This window comes from Delphinapterus leucas, chromosome 11, assembly GCF_059928025.1.
Source record: "Delphinapterus leucas isolate spDelLeu-1000000601 "Yukka" chromosome 11, BTC_Dleu_Yukka2, whole genome shotgun sequence".
NCBI lineage: Eukaryota > Metazoa > Chordata > Mammalia > Artiodactyla > Monodontidae > Delphinapterus > Delphinapterus leucas.
The window spans coordinates 91,015,120-91,031,429 of NC_143139.1; the positions used below are offsets into that span (position 1 = coordinate 91,015,120).

Genomic DNA, 16,310 nt, shown 5'->3' on the forward strand with positions numbered 1-16,310 from the left:
TCATAGCACAAGGTTCTCTTTATTGTGATGCTCAGTGGAAAACATCTGTAAACCAGCTCACTGTAGTGGTGACGGCTGCAACCATGCTAAGGCACTTTCATTATATAAAAAAAGGGCAGGGGTGGGAGTTCTGTTCACTCCTTTGTGACAGTAACTGGGACCTGAATTCAGAGCTTTTTAGGCATATGTAGCTTTTATATATCTTCACGATTTCTTGAGAGTTTGTTTCCTTAAAAAAAAAAAAAAAGCCTTCTTTGCCATAAGTAAGTCTAAATGCAGCATATACAAAACAGTTAGGAATACAGGGAAATTCAGCCACCAGTGTAGACCAGTGTAGGACAAGCTACTCTCTTCTAGACGTGGTTCCAAAGGAAAGGCAGTGATAAAGGCTTGGAATTTTACCATTTATTACAGTTAGAGGGAGAAAAGACAACTTTTTTTTTCTTTTAAAAATATCCGTGCAGATGGCAGAGTCTTGAATTATACTGAGTCAACGGTGCAGGTCAACTACCCTCGGGCCCCAGTCCTGGAGTAGGTTCGAGATCACCTGGCCCTTTCCACTGCTCTGACTGTCAGGCTCGGGACAAGTCCCTTAACCATTAAATATATTTGGTCCCCAAGAGTGTTGGGAGAGGCCACTGCTGGCCTCTCCAGCTTGGCCCCTGGGCCCTGTCTTCTCAGCCCAGAAGCCCTGCTGCAGCAGGGGTGGGCTGCCCTCGGCAAAGGAGGGAAAGGGGTCATCATTGCACTTGAGACATTTCAGAATCAGGAAGGTGATGGTGGCGCCGCCCGGCAGGGGTGGGGAGGAACGCCCCTCCTTCCCCGCGCCAGCTTCCCGTGCCCTGCACAGAAGTGGACCCCCTGGGCCTGCTCATGCCGGACCACCCAGAGCCCACGGGAGTGGGGGGGCCGCTGGGGCAGAGGATGTGAGGTCACCGCGTGTGATTGCCAACAGCAAAGAAGGGAGAGGGTGGCGGAGGCGGGGGAAGGTGACAACTCTTCTGGGGCGTCGGGCTAGCAAAACTCCTTAGTCTGAAGAAAAATAGATTCGTAGAAAACTCTCTTGCCCACCCCCGGAGGCCCGCCCTCCTCACCTCACCATCTTGTGCTTTTCGGCAAGGGAAGGGGTGGGGGGGATACTGCTGGTCGCTCTGTTCCCGGGCCAGGGCCCAGGACTCTGACTCTTTGGTATTAGATTCCGGGGGGCGGGGGGTGGGGAGGGTGGGAGGGGAGCAGGCTGCAGCAGAGGAAGCCGGAAGCCCTTCAAGGAGGCCTGGCGGGATGGGCGGGGAGGTGAGGCCTGAAGTCCCCTGGCCTGGGGGGACGAGGTGGGGTCACGGTCACAGCAGTCCCAGGAGGGAGGAGGGGTGCTGCAGGGGCTGGGAAGGGGAAGTGGAGTCGGTGCTGTCGTCCGTCTCGGGCAGAAGAAGAGGTTGTTACTCAGCAGCTTTGGCCTCAGCCCCGTCGGCTTTGCCGTCCACCTCCTCGTCTGAGCAGTCGCCGGCGCCTTTCCGGGCCATTCGGCGGGGCACGACAAACGGCAGGTCCCCACGCCTGGGGGCAGAGGCAGTGGTCAGCAGGGTTGGCCAGGCGGCCACAGTACAGCTCATGTGTTTCAAAGTGACCTTTGGAGGAAACTAGCTCCTGACATCCCACGGGGAGAAGCAACGGCGGGAGGGGGGCCTCCGGGGACACAGCCTCCAGCGGGGACAGGAGGGCTGTCCCCTCCTGCCCCCCCGGCCTGAAGCTTCCCACTTTCACCCAGAACACTAGCAAAAATAAGTCAGGTAATGGGGGCTGATTCAAAGGGGGGAGGCACAAGAGCAGATGAAGCTGCCCCTGCAAAATGCCACCCTCTGACCACACTTAGTACCAAACAGGTGAAACCAGGAGACACACAATGACTGTGTACGGCGCACAAAGACAGGCGTCTCCTTCCGGTCCCAGCTGAGAAAATCGGTATCACACACTGACTAGACTGTCTGCTCTTGTTGCTTTTATGCTTTAAAAAATGATCACTGGGAAAAGGAGGTAAGCAGTGAGAATCTCGACCAAAAAGACCCTCTGCCTCAACCATTTCATGCTGCCTGAATGTGACATTCCTTTGAGAATTGCCAAGCAGCCCTTGCCATTGGTTCAGAGTTAGAAGATGCCCGTATTCACCCAGCACCTACAGCTGTGCCAGGGACCGGCCAGTTGCTTCAAGCAACTTCTAGTTGACAAAACCTGAAAACGTTCTCATCAGGTTTAGCGCTGCGACAGGAACAGACTCTTCAGGCAGGACGGGAAGAAATCACCCGGAGAGTTTATTTAAAAGGCAGGGCTAGGACTTCCCTGGTGGCGCAGTGGTTGAGAATCCACCTACCAATGTAGGGGACACGGGTTCAATCCCTGGTCCGGGAAGATCCCACATGCCGCAGAGCAACTAAGCCCATGCACCACAACTACTGAGCCCACGTGCCACAACTACTGAGCCCACGTGCCTAGAGCCCGTGCTCTGCAACAAGAGAAGCCACCGCAATGAAAAGCCCGTGCACCACAACTAGAGAAAGCCCGCGCACAGCAACAAAGACCCGGCACAACCATAGATAAATAAATAAGTAAGTTTAAAAAAAAAAAAAAAGGCCGGGCTACAGCCCAGGAGGCAAGGATAACGAGGAAGGGCTCTCTGACCGGCACTTCTCGGCGTCATTAAGCACCTTGCTCGTTGACATCTAGCTGAGAAAGGTGACTGAGTTTATAGGAGCCTCATTTTCCAAATTCTGCTCTTCAGGACAAACTAACTTTTTGAAGGAGAAAGGGTCCTGTGAAGGGGCGGGTGGGGCCGGCGGGGCTCACCTGAGCTTGTTCTTGAGGGAGCTGACCTCGCGGTTCATGGCATCTGCGGTCTCCGTGGCATCCTCCAGCTCACGCTGCAGTTTCCGGCGGGAGGCATTAGCCCGCTGGGCCTCTTCCTCGGCCTCCTCCAGCTGCCGCTTGAGCTGCTTCAGGCGGGTGGACGCCTTGTCTGCCTGCGGAGACGCGTGGCCAGGGGCCCCGGTCACGACCCCACATGCCTGTGGCCCTCCCCGCCCTCAGCCGCCAAGGGGCAGGGCCCCGCTCCGCCGCCAACACACCTGGTCCTTGTACTGCTCGGCGCTTCTCCGCTCATCATCCACCTGCAGCAACACATCCTTCAGCTTCTTCTCGGCCCGACGCACCTGCTTGGAAGCCGCCTGGCGCTCCCTGAAAGGCATGAACACAGAGGCTCAGGGGGGCACCCTCTTTCGGAAGGTCTGGCCGACAAATCCACAGGCCGGGGCTCCCATTCCCGGGCCTCACTGGTACTTCCCCTGATGCTAAGGTAGACCGCCTTTACTGAACACTCTTATGAAGGCGCTGGGATTAGCCCCATTTCACAGATAAGGAAACTGAGGTTCAGGGAAGGGAACTGACACATCTCAGAGAGCACATATAAAGCTAGGAAAAAGAGGACTTCCCTGGCGATCCAGTGGTTAAAGACCCTGCACTTCCAGTGCAGGGGGCACGGGTTCAATCCCTGGTCAAGGGAACTAAGATCGCACATGCTGCTCGGTGCAGCCAAAGAAAAAGCTAGCGAAAAGGAAGACTGACCCCCATCGCCCCCCACAGAAATCTCAGTCTTGCTGAGCCCACAGATGGGCTGCCCAGGTGGGTGGGAGCCCCACCTCTCCGATTCAGCCCTCAGAGAGTCATCAGGCTCCCCAACTTTAGAAGTGGGCTGTGGGTCCTATTCAAACTCCACAAGCCCCAGCAAAAGGCCCCAGGGAAAGGGGTGAGAGCCCCGTCAGGATGGGGGGAAACAGTCTCAGGGGTGGGCACACAGAGGAGCCGGCAGACGGTGCCAGGTGACGGGCGAGGGGCACCCACTTGGTCTCGTTGTCCAGCTGCTCCTCCAGCTGTGCGATCTTGGCCTCGAGGGCGGTGATGGAGGCCTTGTACTTGGACTTGACAGTGCCCTCCATCTCCTGCAGCTTGACCTTGAGCTCCTTGTTCTGGCGCTCCAGCTGCTGCCGCGCGTTCTCGTTCTTCTGGGCGTGACTGCGCTCCAGGTTCAGGTCGGTGTTGATCTGGTCGATCTGTGGGAAGAAGGGCTGGTGACCTTGAGGAAGGCGGGGATCCCGGCTGGGGGCAGAGGAGGGGCAGCTGGACCCTGCAGGGCCCCTGATCACTAGGCCTTCCCACAAGAGGGAGCTGCCCAACGTAAAGGGTCCAGAAGCAGCTCAGCACCCGAGAGAGAGGAACCAAGGAGCCAGTGCAGGCACCAGGACATCATCCCCTAAGCATCAGGGGGCGGCCGCCTCTGCCTCTGCCACTGGGGAGGCCCACCCGCGTCACCGAGGGGGCCCTGGTGCGCAGAGAGCCCCGCCGCTCACCTGCAGGTTGGCCTTCTTCAGCCTGTCGTTCACCAGCTCCGTGTTGCCCTGCTCCTCCTCCAGCTCCTCCTCCAGCTGTGCGATGCGGGCCTCCAGGCGCCGCTTCTCCTCCAGCGCCAGGGCACTGGGAGTGGGGGGCGGGGGGAGGTGAGAGGGGCCGAACCAGAGCGGGGAACCCCGCACCCGCTCGCGCTCGCGCCGGCTCACCCTTTGCCGCTGCTGTTGGCCATCTCGTCGGCCAGTTCGTCCCGCTCCTGCTGGGCCTGGCGCTTGGCGCGCTCAGCAGCTGCCAGGTCCTGCCACGGGAACCCGAATGTGACCCGCCGGGGCCGCCCGCAGCCAACAGCCCTCCTCTGTTCCCGGCACTCTGAGCCCCTGGCCCCCCTCTTCCCAAACCCCTTCCCAGGCCTGCCTCCTCCACGGAGCCCGTTCCCAGGAGCCCCTCTGAGGCCACAGCTCAGGCGCCGCATGATCACACAGCCCCCATACCCAAGCGCTAAGAACTAAGCCAGGGCCTCCCTGGTGGCACAGTGGTTAAGAGTCCGCCTGCCAATGCAGGGGACATGGGTTCCAGCCCTGGTCTGGGAGGATCCCACATGCCGTGGAGCAGCTAAGCCCGTGCGCCACAGGTACTGAGCCTGTATTCAAGAGCCCGCGAGCCACAACTACTGAGCCTGCGCGCCGCAACTACTGAAGCCCGCGCACCTAGAGCCCATGCTCCGCAACAAGAGAAGCCACCGCAATGAGAAGCCCGCGCACCGCAACGAGGAGTAGCCCCGGCTCGCCGCAACTAGAGAAGCGCCTGCGCACAGCCACAAAGACCCAACGCAGCCAAAAATAAATAAAAATAAATAAATAAAATAAAAACTAAGCCAGGTGCCGGGGATGTTGCAATAAACAGGAAATCATCCTGGCCTGACGGGATGCTGGTCCCTCTACCTTCCAGGCAGACAGGAAGCAGGGGCGACAGGACAAAGACGTGAGTTAAGGCCACAGTGCGGGACTCTGAAAGCCGGCGGGGGCAAGGGCTTCACCCTGAGGGTGAGGCGGCCTCACCAGAGACCCACGTGTGCAGGAGGGCACAGCCGGTCTGGTCAGGGCAGGTGAGGAGAGCCTGGATGTCTGGCCCAGCTAGGAGCAACTGGGTAGCCAGCATCATCAAGGCAGAAGACTGCCCAGAGCCTGGGGATGCTTTCACGGCCTGCCTCGTGTGAGGGACAAGGCCGCCAAGGGGACACTCGGCGCCGTAAGCGTCTGGGAGGGACCCCTCCTCGCCACGCAGCAAGTCACCGCAGGTGGTGGTGATTCACGCGAGGGAGCCGGCCCCAGGAGGTGACGAGTTAATTCACACACACGTTCTAATCACACCAGGGAGCCTTGCTACTTCATGAAACCCCGAGGGGCAATTCTTTCAGAAAGCAAGAACCACACCGGCCCATCGCTGGAACTTGGCCCATTCTTCCAGGTCTGCCCGGGTGGCCCCAGCAGGTGGGTGGAGGCCCCGAGCGCCCTGCTCCGGCCCGGCCCACCTCCTGCAGCTGGATCATCTCGGCCTCCATGCTCTTCAGCTTCTTCTCGTTCTCCTTGGCCTGCGCCAGGATCTCCTCGCGGGAGGTGCGCGTGTCCTCCAGCTCCCGCACGCAGTCCTTCATCTGGGCCTGAGGGCAGGGAGGAGAGGCTTGGTGCCACCGTCCCACCGCTCCCGTGTGCCCACACCCCCGCACAGGGACGCCCCGCCGACAGGGACCGACGGCTGGGCCTCAACCTGTGGCCACATTGAACCAACATGGCTATAAAAGGGCAAAAGAGTAAAGACAAAGCTTCCCTTTACTCTAAACCATCTTTACACGCTTTTAACTGTTAGGATGTACAAAGCACACCTGCGGCAGCGTTAGTCCCCGGGTGGGTATTAGTCCAGCTATGTTTTTGTTTACTTTCTACCACCTCCTGTTGACTTGGATCCCGCGCTCTGGGGCCATCCCCACTGCTCCAGGTCAACGGCCACCTGCCAGGTTAGTCCCGGCAACATGGCGCGGTCATGTGTCCTTTGTTCACTGGTGATTCGTTTTAACTCTGAAGATCTTGGGAAATAGTTGTGTTTTTTTTCCTTTTGCAGATAAATCCCAAATTGGGATTCCCCAGGCCAAAGGATACAACCCTTGCTGGGCACGGCCAAGTGGTACCAGGTAGAGCGGCCACCGCAATGAGAGCACCTATGCCCTACTACCTCGCAAACACCAGCGTTTACACTCGATCTTATTGTTGCCGGTTTGCTGGATATGATGTGCATCTCAGAGCTGGTTTTTTAAACTTATTATTCTTTCATTACTGGTGAGCCCAAGTACATGTTCTGTGCTCCGGGCTGCTTCTCTGAACCATCAGCTTGGAACCTTCCACCATTGTTAAGGCTGGGATGGGCCACGTCTGGTTTGTTCTAGAAATCTGCCACTAAGTGACTATAACACCATTGCACTTCTAGGTTTACACTTGTTTGTTTCTTTGTTTAAGGCACTCAAAGGCAACAATCTTACTGCAAGTTTGCTTCTGACTAGTTTGTTTCTGCTCAGCTTCTGGGTTTCCATCTGGGAGATGGAGCTAAAGGCACCCAAGACCTTCCTCGGGGAGGGCAACATGGCACTTCCCAGCATTCATCGGCCACCCCACTAGTGTCCCAGCCCCGTGCTGAGCCCAGCGCTGCCATGTGCGGCCGGATCTGGTTTGGTCCAGCCTGAGCTCACCTGCAGCTTCCGCAGCTGTTTGATGGCTTCGTCCCGGTTCTTGTTGGCCGAGTCGATGTGGGCCTCCAGGTCCTTCAGGTCCATCTCCAGCTTCTTCCGAGCAGCCACGGCCATCGAGCGCTGCTTCCTCTCATCCTCCAGCTCAGTTTCCATCTCCCGCACCTGGGGAGATGCCGACGGCTCAGGAGGCCGGACGTACCCACAGACCCTGCCTCAGCTCACGGCCCGGGTGGGCTTGGTCCAGTCCCGTGGCATCCACGGGGCGTCCAGGGACAGGGAGGACTCCTGACCATAAAACCCTAGTAGAGGGGGCCACTGACCCCCAGGCAGAGGATTGGAACGTGAGGACGTGGAGGGCGTAATCAGGGGACTCCCCCAGTCCCGGCGGAAGGAGAAAGGAGCCCCCAGAACCCGGGGCTCCCTGCCCGCCTCTGCCCAGGGGAGCGGGAGGGCCGTCCGCACCTGTCTGACCAGCTGCTTCTTCTTCTCCTCGCTCTGCTCGTCACGGCCCTGCAGGTCCCGCTCGAACTGGGCCTTCATGGCCTGCAGGTTCACCTCCAGCCGCAGCTTGGCGTCCTCGGTGGCCTGCAGCTCGTCCTCCAGCTCCTCGAGCTGGGTCTTCATCTCCTCCACCTGCTGCTCCAGGGCCCGCTTGGACTTCTCCAGCTCGTGGACCTGCCGCCGAGGGGACGTGGTCAGGAGCAGAGGGGCGCGAGGCCCCCAGGTCCCCAGCCTCAGTGTCCGTGAGCCCCTAATCCTTCGCGTCCTGAGGCCATCTCCCCCCCCACCCCCCCGCCGCCCCAGTGCTGGCCGTGGGCTCGGGGACTCACGCTCTTGCCGACGTCGTCCTTGGAGCTCATGAGGTCCTCCATCTCTGCGCGGAACTGCTTGTTGAGCCGCTCCAGCTCTGCCTTCTGCTCCACGGCCTCCTCCAGAGCCCGGGCCAGAGACAGTGCCTTGGTCTCCTTCTCCCGGGCCTCGGCCTCCGCCCGGTCGCGCTCCTCCGCGTACTTGGCAGAGATGGTCTTCTCCTCGGCCAGGAGCTGGGAGGCAGGCAGGCACCATGAGGCTCGAGCAACCGGCTCTCAGAAAGAGCTCAGGGCCTGCTGGCCTCTGGCAGGTAAAGCATCTGGGCCCGAACTCCCTGGGGAAGGAGGGTCCCAGGGGCCAGGACTGGGGGGAGGGGGAACAAGGAGAACAGCGAGCCGGCTGCTTCCGATTGCGACACGTGCCGTGCAGCGTGTCCTCATAAGCAGACGAGGGTGGAGATGGCCTCTGCCACAACCCATTGGAGTCTGTGTAACTTTTATCACTTAGTAACCGAGGTTCTTTATGACACTCAGTGCCCCTTCCGGAAACCCACAGGAAGTAAATATTTCACCCTCAGGACCCAGAAAGCCCCTGGTTTTCCTGAATGACTGGTTGGTGTTTACCTTGAAAAGAAAGCGAATCTGGCTGCTCAGAGGCGCGAATCCCTTGTGGCCCCCCTCCAAGGATGTGAGGCATCTTTTCCCTGCGCTGGCCCACCCTGACCATATCATCTTATTTTCCGCCCTCCTCCTTCCCTTTGCTTCAGCACCTCTTTACTCCATGGACTTATTTCTTAAATGGGACAGATGGGAAACGCTTTAGACTGCACGTGTGACTTCAGACTTTGCGTAACTGCTACGTTAGTACAAAAGCAGCTGTAGTGACAGCTGTGCTCAATACCTCTGTCCACCACAGGCAGTGGGCGCCCTCGGCCAGTTTGCCGACCCCTGCTTTATTCCAGTTTTCTATCCCACCCCACTGCCTGCGTCTCGGTAAGCTGCCTCAGATCTCCTGGAGTAAGCAAGAGTTATGAACGTATAAAGAAAAATTCTAACTAGAGAAGATTCGAAAAACATAAAAAACCAAGAAAGGGGAAATGTTGCTCCCAAACCTATCGTGTGAAGCACCCAGTTCTGAGCGCTTTCTTTCCAGGCGCCTCAACGAGCTGGAATCCGGGAGGGCCCTCTGAGAGCCTGCCCCTCAGGGCCTCCTCCCGAGCTGGGTGACGGTGACCCCGGGCTGGGCTGACGGACAGAGGCCCCTGCCCGAGGCAGGGTGTCTGCAGAGAGGAGGACATGAGGCGGTGGCAGCACCAACAGCACCCACCTGGTCGAACTTCTTCTGCTTCTTCTCCAGGTTGGAGACGCTCTGCCGCTGGTGGTCCAGGTCCACGAGCAGGTCGTCCAGCTCCTGCTGCAGCCGCGTCTTAGTCTTCTCCAGCTTGTCGTAAGCGGCTACCTTCTCCTCGTAGCACTGGCTCAGCCCCTCCAGGTCCTTCTGGAGCTTCCTCTTGGCCTCCTCGGCCGTCTCCAGGCACCCCACGCCGTCCTCCACCTTCTTCCTCATGTCGGTGACCTGGGCGGGAGCAAGGGGTAAGGAGGCACCCAGCACGGCACCTGCTCGGGTAACGTGGCCACACCTGGGACAGCTGGGAGCTGGCCTGCCGCCCGCCAGCGGAGGAATGGGGTGCCAACCCAGTTACGGAGACGGCTCCCCCAACCACTTCCCGCTCCCTCTGGGGCCAGGGAAATGGAGCTTCTGCAGAGGGCAGGTGCCTAGCGCATAGAGCCCAGGGGAGGTGGACACCACAGGTCAGCTTGGGAAGGCCTCTCAGTCGTGACCCGCACCAGCCGCTCGTACCAAGACGGAGGCCTACAGTGGGAAGCCTCCTCCCCTCCCCCAGGCAGCAGCCTGGTGCCCCCTGCCTGCACGCATCTGTCTCGCAGCCCCCTCCTCGCATCTGGACACACAGCTGCCACCGTGCCCACACTCCCTACCGCCATCCAGGTACCCTGTACCCTCCCCGACCTGGTGCAGATCTTCTGGCACGTTTAAGTCCTAAGACGGATCCGGAAGAGGGCCCTTGGTCTATCTTTGGCCCCGGACCCTTTCAGAGTCTAGAGAAGACTCTGACCTCCTTCTCATAATGAGGTTTGAACGTGCATAAAGCAAAATACGCAGGATTACCAAGAAACCAATATAGAAAAGTGCAGGTGTCGGGTATTTTTTAAGACTCTGGTTCAGTAACCATCGTGCTTCTTTATCAGCACAGCAGATAGCAGGCTCCTAAGTGGCTAGGAGCACGATGACCTTCCCAAAGCCTGCCCTCAGCTCGGACACGATGACCGGTGGTTTCTACTGAACAGGGCACCGGCACTGCTAGGGCCACGGCTTGTTGCCTACATTCATAACAGAAGAAAACGCCGAAGGCCAGCTGGAGATTGGTGAAATGAAGATGTACGTCTCCTCCACCCAAGTTCATGGGTTCCTAAATTCTCCTTGGGGACCCCAGGCATGAGCCCTGGTCTGGGGAGGGCAGGAGCTCCCCCAGGGGAAGGTGTCCAGCTCGGGGTGGCCTGGGTGGACCCAGCGGCAGGGCTGTGCCCTGGAGTCCAGGTGGGCACCCCGCCAGAAGCTCCCCAGCCTGCAGGCTCCCTGGGGTGTCTTGCAGGGAGCCAGCTCCGAACCTGGGCATGGAGGGTGGCGATCTGCTTCTCGAGGTTCCGCTTGGCCTCCTCCTCCTCCTCCAGCTGCTCCTTTAAGGAGTTCTTCTCGTCCTCCACCTGCTTCAGCTTGGTGCTCAGACTCAGCTTCTGCCGGTTCTCCTCCTGCAGGAGCTCCTACTCCGAGAACAAGGAGGGCAGGGGCTCAGGACCCACAGCGTCAGGGCCTCACGGTCCCCATACCCTTGGTGGAAGAGGGGAGCAGTCCCTCGGATTCAGGGGGCAGCCAGCAGAGACCTGGCAAGGAGTCGGGAGGGTGCAGAGAGCCCGCGGATGCAGGGGAGGACGCAGAGAGCCCGTGGATGCAGGGGAGGACGCAGAGAGCCCGCGGATGCAGGGGAGGACGCTCTGAGACAAAGACCCAGAAGCCTGGTAGCTAATGCCGTACGGGCACAGGACCCGTCCCGCCCTTACCTGCGTGTCCTGCAGCTGTGACTCCAGAGTGGAGAAGTCCTTGGTGAGCTTGCTGGATTTGCTGTCCGACTGGGTGAGAAGACCCGTCACATTGTCCAGCTCAACCTGCGCACGGATGGGAGACAAAGCCCCGTGAGCTCAACCACGACTGCTTGGGCCCCACCTCGGCTCTCTCGGCCATGCTGGACCTGAGTCACAGGCTGAACCCCAGAGGCCTCGCAGATTGAGCCAGGTTGCGGAGACAGAGAGAGAGAGAGAGAGAGAGAGACAAGAGCGGGAGCCCTGGTGATGTGGGCCAGGACCCAGGAGGTCCGGCGGAGGCCTCACCTGCAGCTTGGAGACCTTGTCGGCCAGCTCCGTGCGCACGCGCTCCCCCTCGGTGAACTTGACCTGCAGCTCCTGAAGCTGGGCCTCCACCTTCTTGCGCTTGTGCTCGGAGTCCCCCTTGCCCTGAAGCAGCACCTTCACCTCGTTGGCCAGCTCCCCTCGCTCATTCTCCAGGGTCTGCTTGGCCTTCTCGAGGTTGGCTTTCACCTGGCAGCGGGGAGAAAAGCGAAGACGTGAAAGGGGGCACCTGTGACGTGAGGCTGGTCTTTCTAACATCATCGAAGATCCGGCGGATCCAGACCCAGAATCGGGTGCCTTTGCAGCAAAAACGACACTGGGCAAGTCTGGGGGATGACGAGCTGGCAAGGGTCCCAGAATCAGAAGGCTCAGGCCTGATGTGAACTCAGCACCCAGCTGGGGCCGGACGCCCGGCACGTGGGCTCCCCCAGCTCTCACACCATCCCTGCCCGGCCTCCTGCACCAGCTTCAGGGAGCGTCCAAGGGCAAGATGCCATCATTGCTGATGTTAAGATTTTAGCTGTTATTATAGGATGACGGAAATTATAATTGTTCGTAGGTAGACTTGCAGAAAAGTCTCTTGAAAATGTGATGTTCAAAGTAACACAGTGATGTTCTTCCAAACAACATAAAAGCCGAGTTTACAGAATAAACACGACAATCCCAATCTAGTCCGTACCGAGCCGGCCACAGCATCACGGGCAAGTTCAAGGGTAAACCGGACCCAGCGTGAATGCAAAGTCACTTTGGGTGAAAACAGCTAAAGGACCAGGCAAGGCTTCAACCTGCCCAGAACCAGATGGAAATTGAAGGTAGATAGGTAGACAAGGCAGGTTTCTGAAAATATTGTACAGGTTGCCGTGTGGAAGAGCCTCTGCCTTCTCGGGCTGCCACCAAGGGTGGCCGTGAGCTGGAGGCCACCGGATGCAGGACTGGTCTTGTTCAGGAACTGCTCGGCCATAGCCGAGAAACCATCTGGGGTCAACATCCCCAGGGTTCTCCCACGAAGACTCCAACTGACCACCTGTTGGGGGTGTTCTAGAGAAGGGGGGCTTCAGAAAAGGGGACCCCGATGGCCCTCTGAGACTCAGTTTCAGAGTCGCTCCAATTCCATGAAATTTTCTGGTCTGGCAGGTTGATGAACAAGATAATAATGAGAATAAATGATTCTTGAACAACTTACCGAGCCCTCACTATCTAAGTGCCTCACATGTTACCAACTCCGACTCTCACATTAATTGTAGGAGACGGGCTATCATCAGTCTCCCTTACAGATGGGAAAACTGAGGCACAGAGGGACCTACATCCCCAAGTCACACAGCCACGAGGGGCTGGAGCCTAGACTCTGCAAGGGCCCCCCCCGACAGTGGCAGAGCCTCACGTAGCCAGTCCTGGGGAGGCCCACGCACCCGCTTCGTCTGCTCCAGCTGCTCTGCCAGTTCCTCCACGGCCTGTGAGTGCTTCTGTCTCATCTCCTGGATCTGGGCCTCGTGGGTCTTTGCCTCCTCCTCAAGGGTCTTCTTCAGGATGTTCACTTCCTGTTCACGTTTGGACCTGGACAGAGAAACGCCCTCAGGAGGGAGGCCAGGGATCCAGGAGCGATGCTGCCCTGGGGCTCTTCTGTGGCAACAGAGAGCACCCGGCAAGGGGCACTGGCCACCCCAGGCAGCTTTCTGCCCGCTGGCCTCTGTCCGTGGCCATCCATCCTACAGCCCAGGCTCACAGACACACTTTTTTTTTTTTTTTAATGTACTGTAGGCCTTTTATGTAAGGAATTGGATTTTATTCTAAATACGAGGAGCCAGGAGTGAGTTATAAGCAGATTAATTAAATTAATTAATTTATTTATTTGGCCGCACCATGCAGCATGCAGGATCTTCGCTTCCTAACCAAGGATGGAAGTCGTGCCCCCTGCAGTGGAAGCGCAGCGTCCTAACCACCGGACTGCAAGCGAATTCCCCACAGACACACTTTGTAGAGGCTTCTGTAGCCTTTCAGCTTTAAAGCCCACCCTTGCCTCACCCCAACTCCAAGCCAAGTTCTTCTACTCTAGGGAGAAGCTGCTGAGGAACCATCAGCTTCCGAGCTCTCTGCTCCATGACAATAGGCCACTGTGTGTATGCAGAGACTTGGGGTCCACCCCTCCCAGGCCACAGCCTCCCCTTCCCTGCACCACCACCCCTATCCCCCAGTGACTGGGGCAGTCAGTCCCAAGACACACCTGAGCTCCTGCTGGGCAGCCGTGGAATCCAGAGTGTCCTCCAACTCTGTTTTTAGAGCCTCCAGCTCTTCCCCGAGGTCCCGTTTCTGCTTCTCAGCTTTATTCCTAGCGGCACGCTCAGACTCCAGGTCTTCTTGGAGTTCAGAAATCTGAGATTCCAGCTCCCGGATCTTCTTTAGGGCCATGTTCTTCTGGGCGGCTTCTTCTTCCACTCTGCCAAAGAGAGCAACATCATCAGGATGAGGTCACTGTCACCTACGGAGAGCAGAGTCTGCAGAAAAGGCTTCAGAGAGGTGCAGCCAAAGCCACTTCTGGCAGTCATAATCATGGCCCTTAGGAGCTCTTCTCAGCAAAAACATCTGACGCATCCAGAAGACTTAGCACTATTCCACTTTGAGAATTCAAAAACCTCACAGAAGAATCATTTCATTTTCCAAATTAAGATTCAGTCCTTTAAACATTAAAAAAAAATGAAATGTTAACTGAAAAAAAAAAAGGAAATAAAATGCTACAGTCCATGATTACAGCAACTAAGTAGAAATACAAATGTGCTCTGACTTTGGGTGATAATGATGTGTCAGTGCACGTTCATGAATTGTAACAAATGTATCACTCTTGCGGGGGAGGTTGCTAATGAGGGAGGCTGTTCACATGGGGACTTGGGAATTCGCTGTAACTTCTGCTCCATTTTGTTATGAATCTACATATGCCTGGAAAAATAAAATCTATTTTTTAAAAGCATGCCTGTAGCCACGAAATTTTAAAAAGGAAAGGAAAGAATTGCTATGATTGGATGACTAGGGTTGTGGATGAATTCTGGGGGGATTACAAATGACAGAGAAGCCTTAGACTGCACTTTTAGTGAATAGAAGATGTTTTGTCATTAATTGGCTTCCAAGACAACAGCGGAGCGCGTGCCCGCAGTTCACTGATGCACCGAGAACCACAGCAGGGAGCACACTGAGAGTGTGGGCACTGGCTGGTGCTCTGGCCCTCACCTGGCCAGGGCAGCCTGGAGCTCCTCCTCTTTCTTGGCCAACTGCATCTTGAGCTCAGCAATCTGAGCCTGCAGCTCGGCGATCTGGTCACTGAGGTCCGTGGAGTCTCCCTCTAGCTTCCGGCGGGTCTTCTCCAGCTCCTGACGCTGCTTCTCCTCTCTTCGCAGGCGCTCTGAGAAGGAAGAATGGAGAGATGCGAACAGACCCCTCCAGTGGCTACAGATCTGTCTTTGTCTTCAAATCTTACATAAAATGCCAAATATTTGTTACAACACATCCGTGCTGTTTAAATGATCATGATTCACACTCATACCCAACTCCTGGATGAAGGGAAAGAACGTCACCATAAGCTTCCAAGTCCTTGTCTCTCCAGCCCCACCCACTGACCCTTCCCACCAAGGGAACTATTCCCCCAAAGTTCATGTTTACAGTTCCCTCGTTTCCCTTTGAGGCTCCACCATGTCTGCCTCCCTAAAAATTATAACATTTAGTCTTGCACGAATCTGAACTTACAGTAGGGATCTGTCCTATATGAATTCTATGGAGACGGTACAGCAGGACCAGAGTCCAATGGGCTTTACAACTCCTGTTATGACGTCACCTAGGTGATGTCCTTACCTTTTTGTGCCTCATCTGAGTAGTAAGGCTATAAGACAAGCTACTTCCTTAGGCTGCTGGGAGGCTCAAATGTGTTGGTATCTGAAAGCACCTGGAACCCTGCCTGCCCATAGAGTGTGCGCAGTAAGGGCTGGCGACTCTTATTCCTCATCTTACCTTTGTTGCTCAACATTAACATCTTGAGATTTAGCAACTTAAGTGTCACTGTAATCGATCCATTTGGACTTCTGTCTGTGTATTCCACCATGTGAACACACCACAACTTATCTGTCTATCCTACAGCTGATGGGCACTTGTAGGATAGATGGGCACAGCCTACAGCTGTGTGCCCTCCTGAGCCACAATGCCGTGAGCATTCTTGCCCATGACTCCCAACGCACATGGACAAGAGGGATGGGCTGCAGGCAAAGCTTCAACCTCACTAGGCACTGGCAGACTGTTCTCTGAAACTGTCGACCAATTTATACTCCCACTGGCAGCGTGTGTGTGTTCTGACTGTTCTACATCTTTGGCAACACTTGTTAGTGTCAAACTTTCACGTCTGCCAATCCGGCCGGCCTGCTGCTCCAAGACCTCCTGGATGATGGAGTCTTTCAGACTATTCCCAGGTGAAGAGATCTCTGTGTCAGGACGTCTCTTCCCCTTGATGGTCTGAACACCTTAACCCAGGAGGGGCCAAGAAACCAAGCTGGGAAAATTCTCCTAGCGACCAGCCCAAATGGTTTCAGCCCTACGTCCACTGGGCACTGACAACTGCCCTGTGCACCGGGCTGCCCCACATCTCCCCAGAGGGAGCAGTGGTTTCTGGCTGGAGCTCAGAGCCCCCCCGGTGGTCTGGGCTCCCCTTGCCCCCTGTACCACTCCTCTCAAGGGGCAGGGGTACAAGGGGTCCCCAGACAGCACAGACCTGGGCTTGTGCCATCCTCCTAGCCACCACAGATCCCAGGGCACAGGGAGACGGAGGCATGATTTGTCTCCCTGCCCCACGTGAAGCAACGGCCTCTCGCTATACCTGCCCGGCATCTTACAACACACACAGCATGTCCATG

At 57.0% G+C, this 16,310-nt stretch overlaps 1 protein-coding gene across 1 annotated transcript in view; it reads right to left on the minus strand.

Annotated features, from left to right (window-relative positions):
- MYH9 (myosin heavy chain 9) overlaps positions 1–16,310 on the minus strand; it is a 93,211-nt gene continuing 76,901 nt past the window's right edge. The window contains exons 25-41 of the mRNA XM_022599874.3: positions 14,644–14,815; positions 13,646–13,858; positions 12,834–12,978; positions 11,407–11,613; positions 11,080–11,184; positions 10,630–10,782; positions 9,269–9,517; positions 7,963–8,175; positions 7,595–7,807; positions 7,133–7,294; positions 5,924–6,052; positions 4,602–4,690; positions 4,395–4,518; positions 3,889–4,097; positions 3,117–3,225; positions 2,839–3,011; positions 1–1,554 (exon numbers count right to left, since the gene is read on the minus strand). Coding sequence (XP_022455582.1) covers positions 1,437–1,554; positions 2,839–3,011; positions 3,117–3,225; positions 3,889–4,097; positions 4,395–4,518; positions 4,602–4,690; positions 5,924–6,052; positions 7,133–7,294; positions 7,595–7,807; positions 7,963–8,175; positions 9,269–9,517; positions 10,630–10,782; positions 11,080–11,184; positions 11,407–11,613; positions 12,834–12,978; positions 13,646–13,858; positions 14,644–14,815 — 2,783 coding nt within the window. The 3' untranslated portion in view covers positions 1–1,436. The remainder of the gene's footprint in view (positions 1,555–2,838; positions 3,012–3,116; positions 3,226–3,888; positions 4,098–4,394; positions 4,519–4,601; positions 4,691–5,923; positions 6,053–7,132; positions 7,295–7,594; positions 7,808–7,962; positions 8,176–9,268; positions 9,518–10,629; positions 10,783–11,079; positions 11,185–11,406; positions 11,614–12,833; positions 12,979–13,645; positions 13,859–14,643; positions 14,816–16,310) is intronic.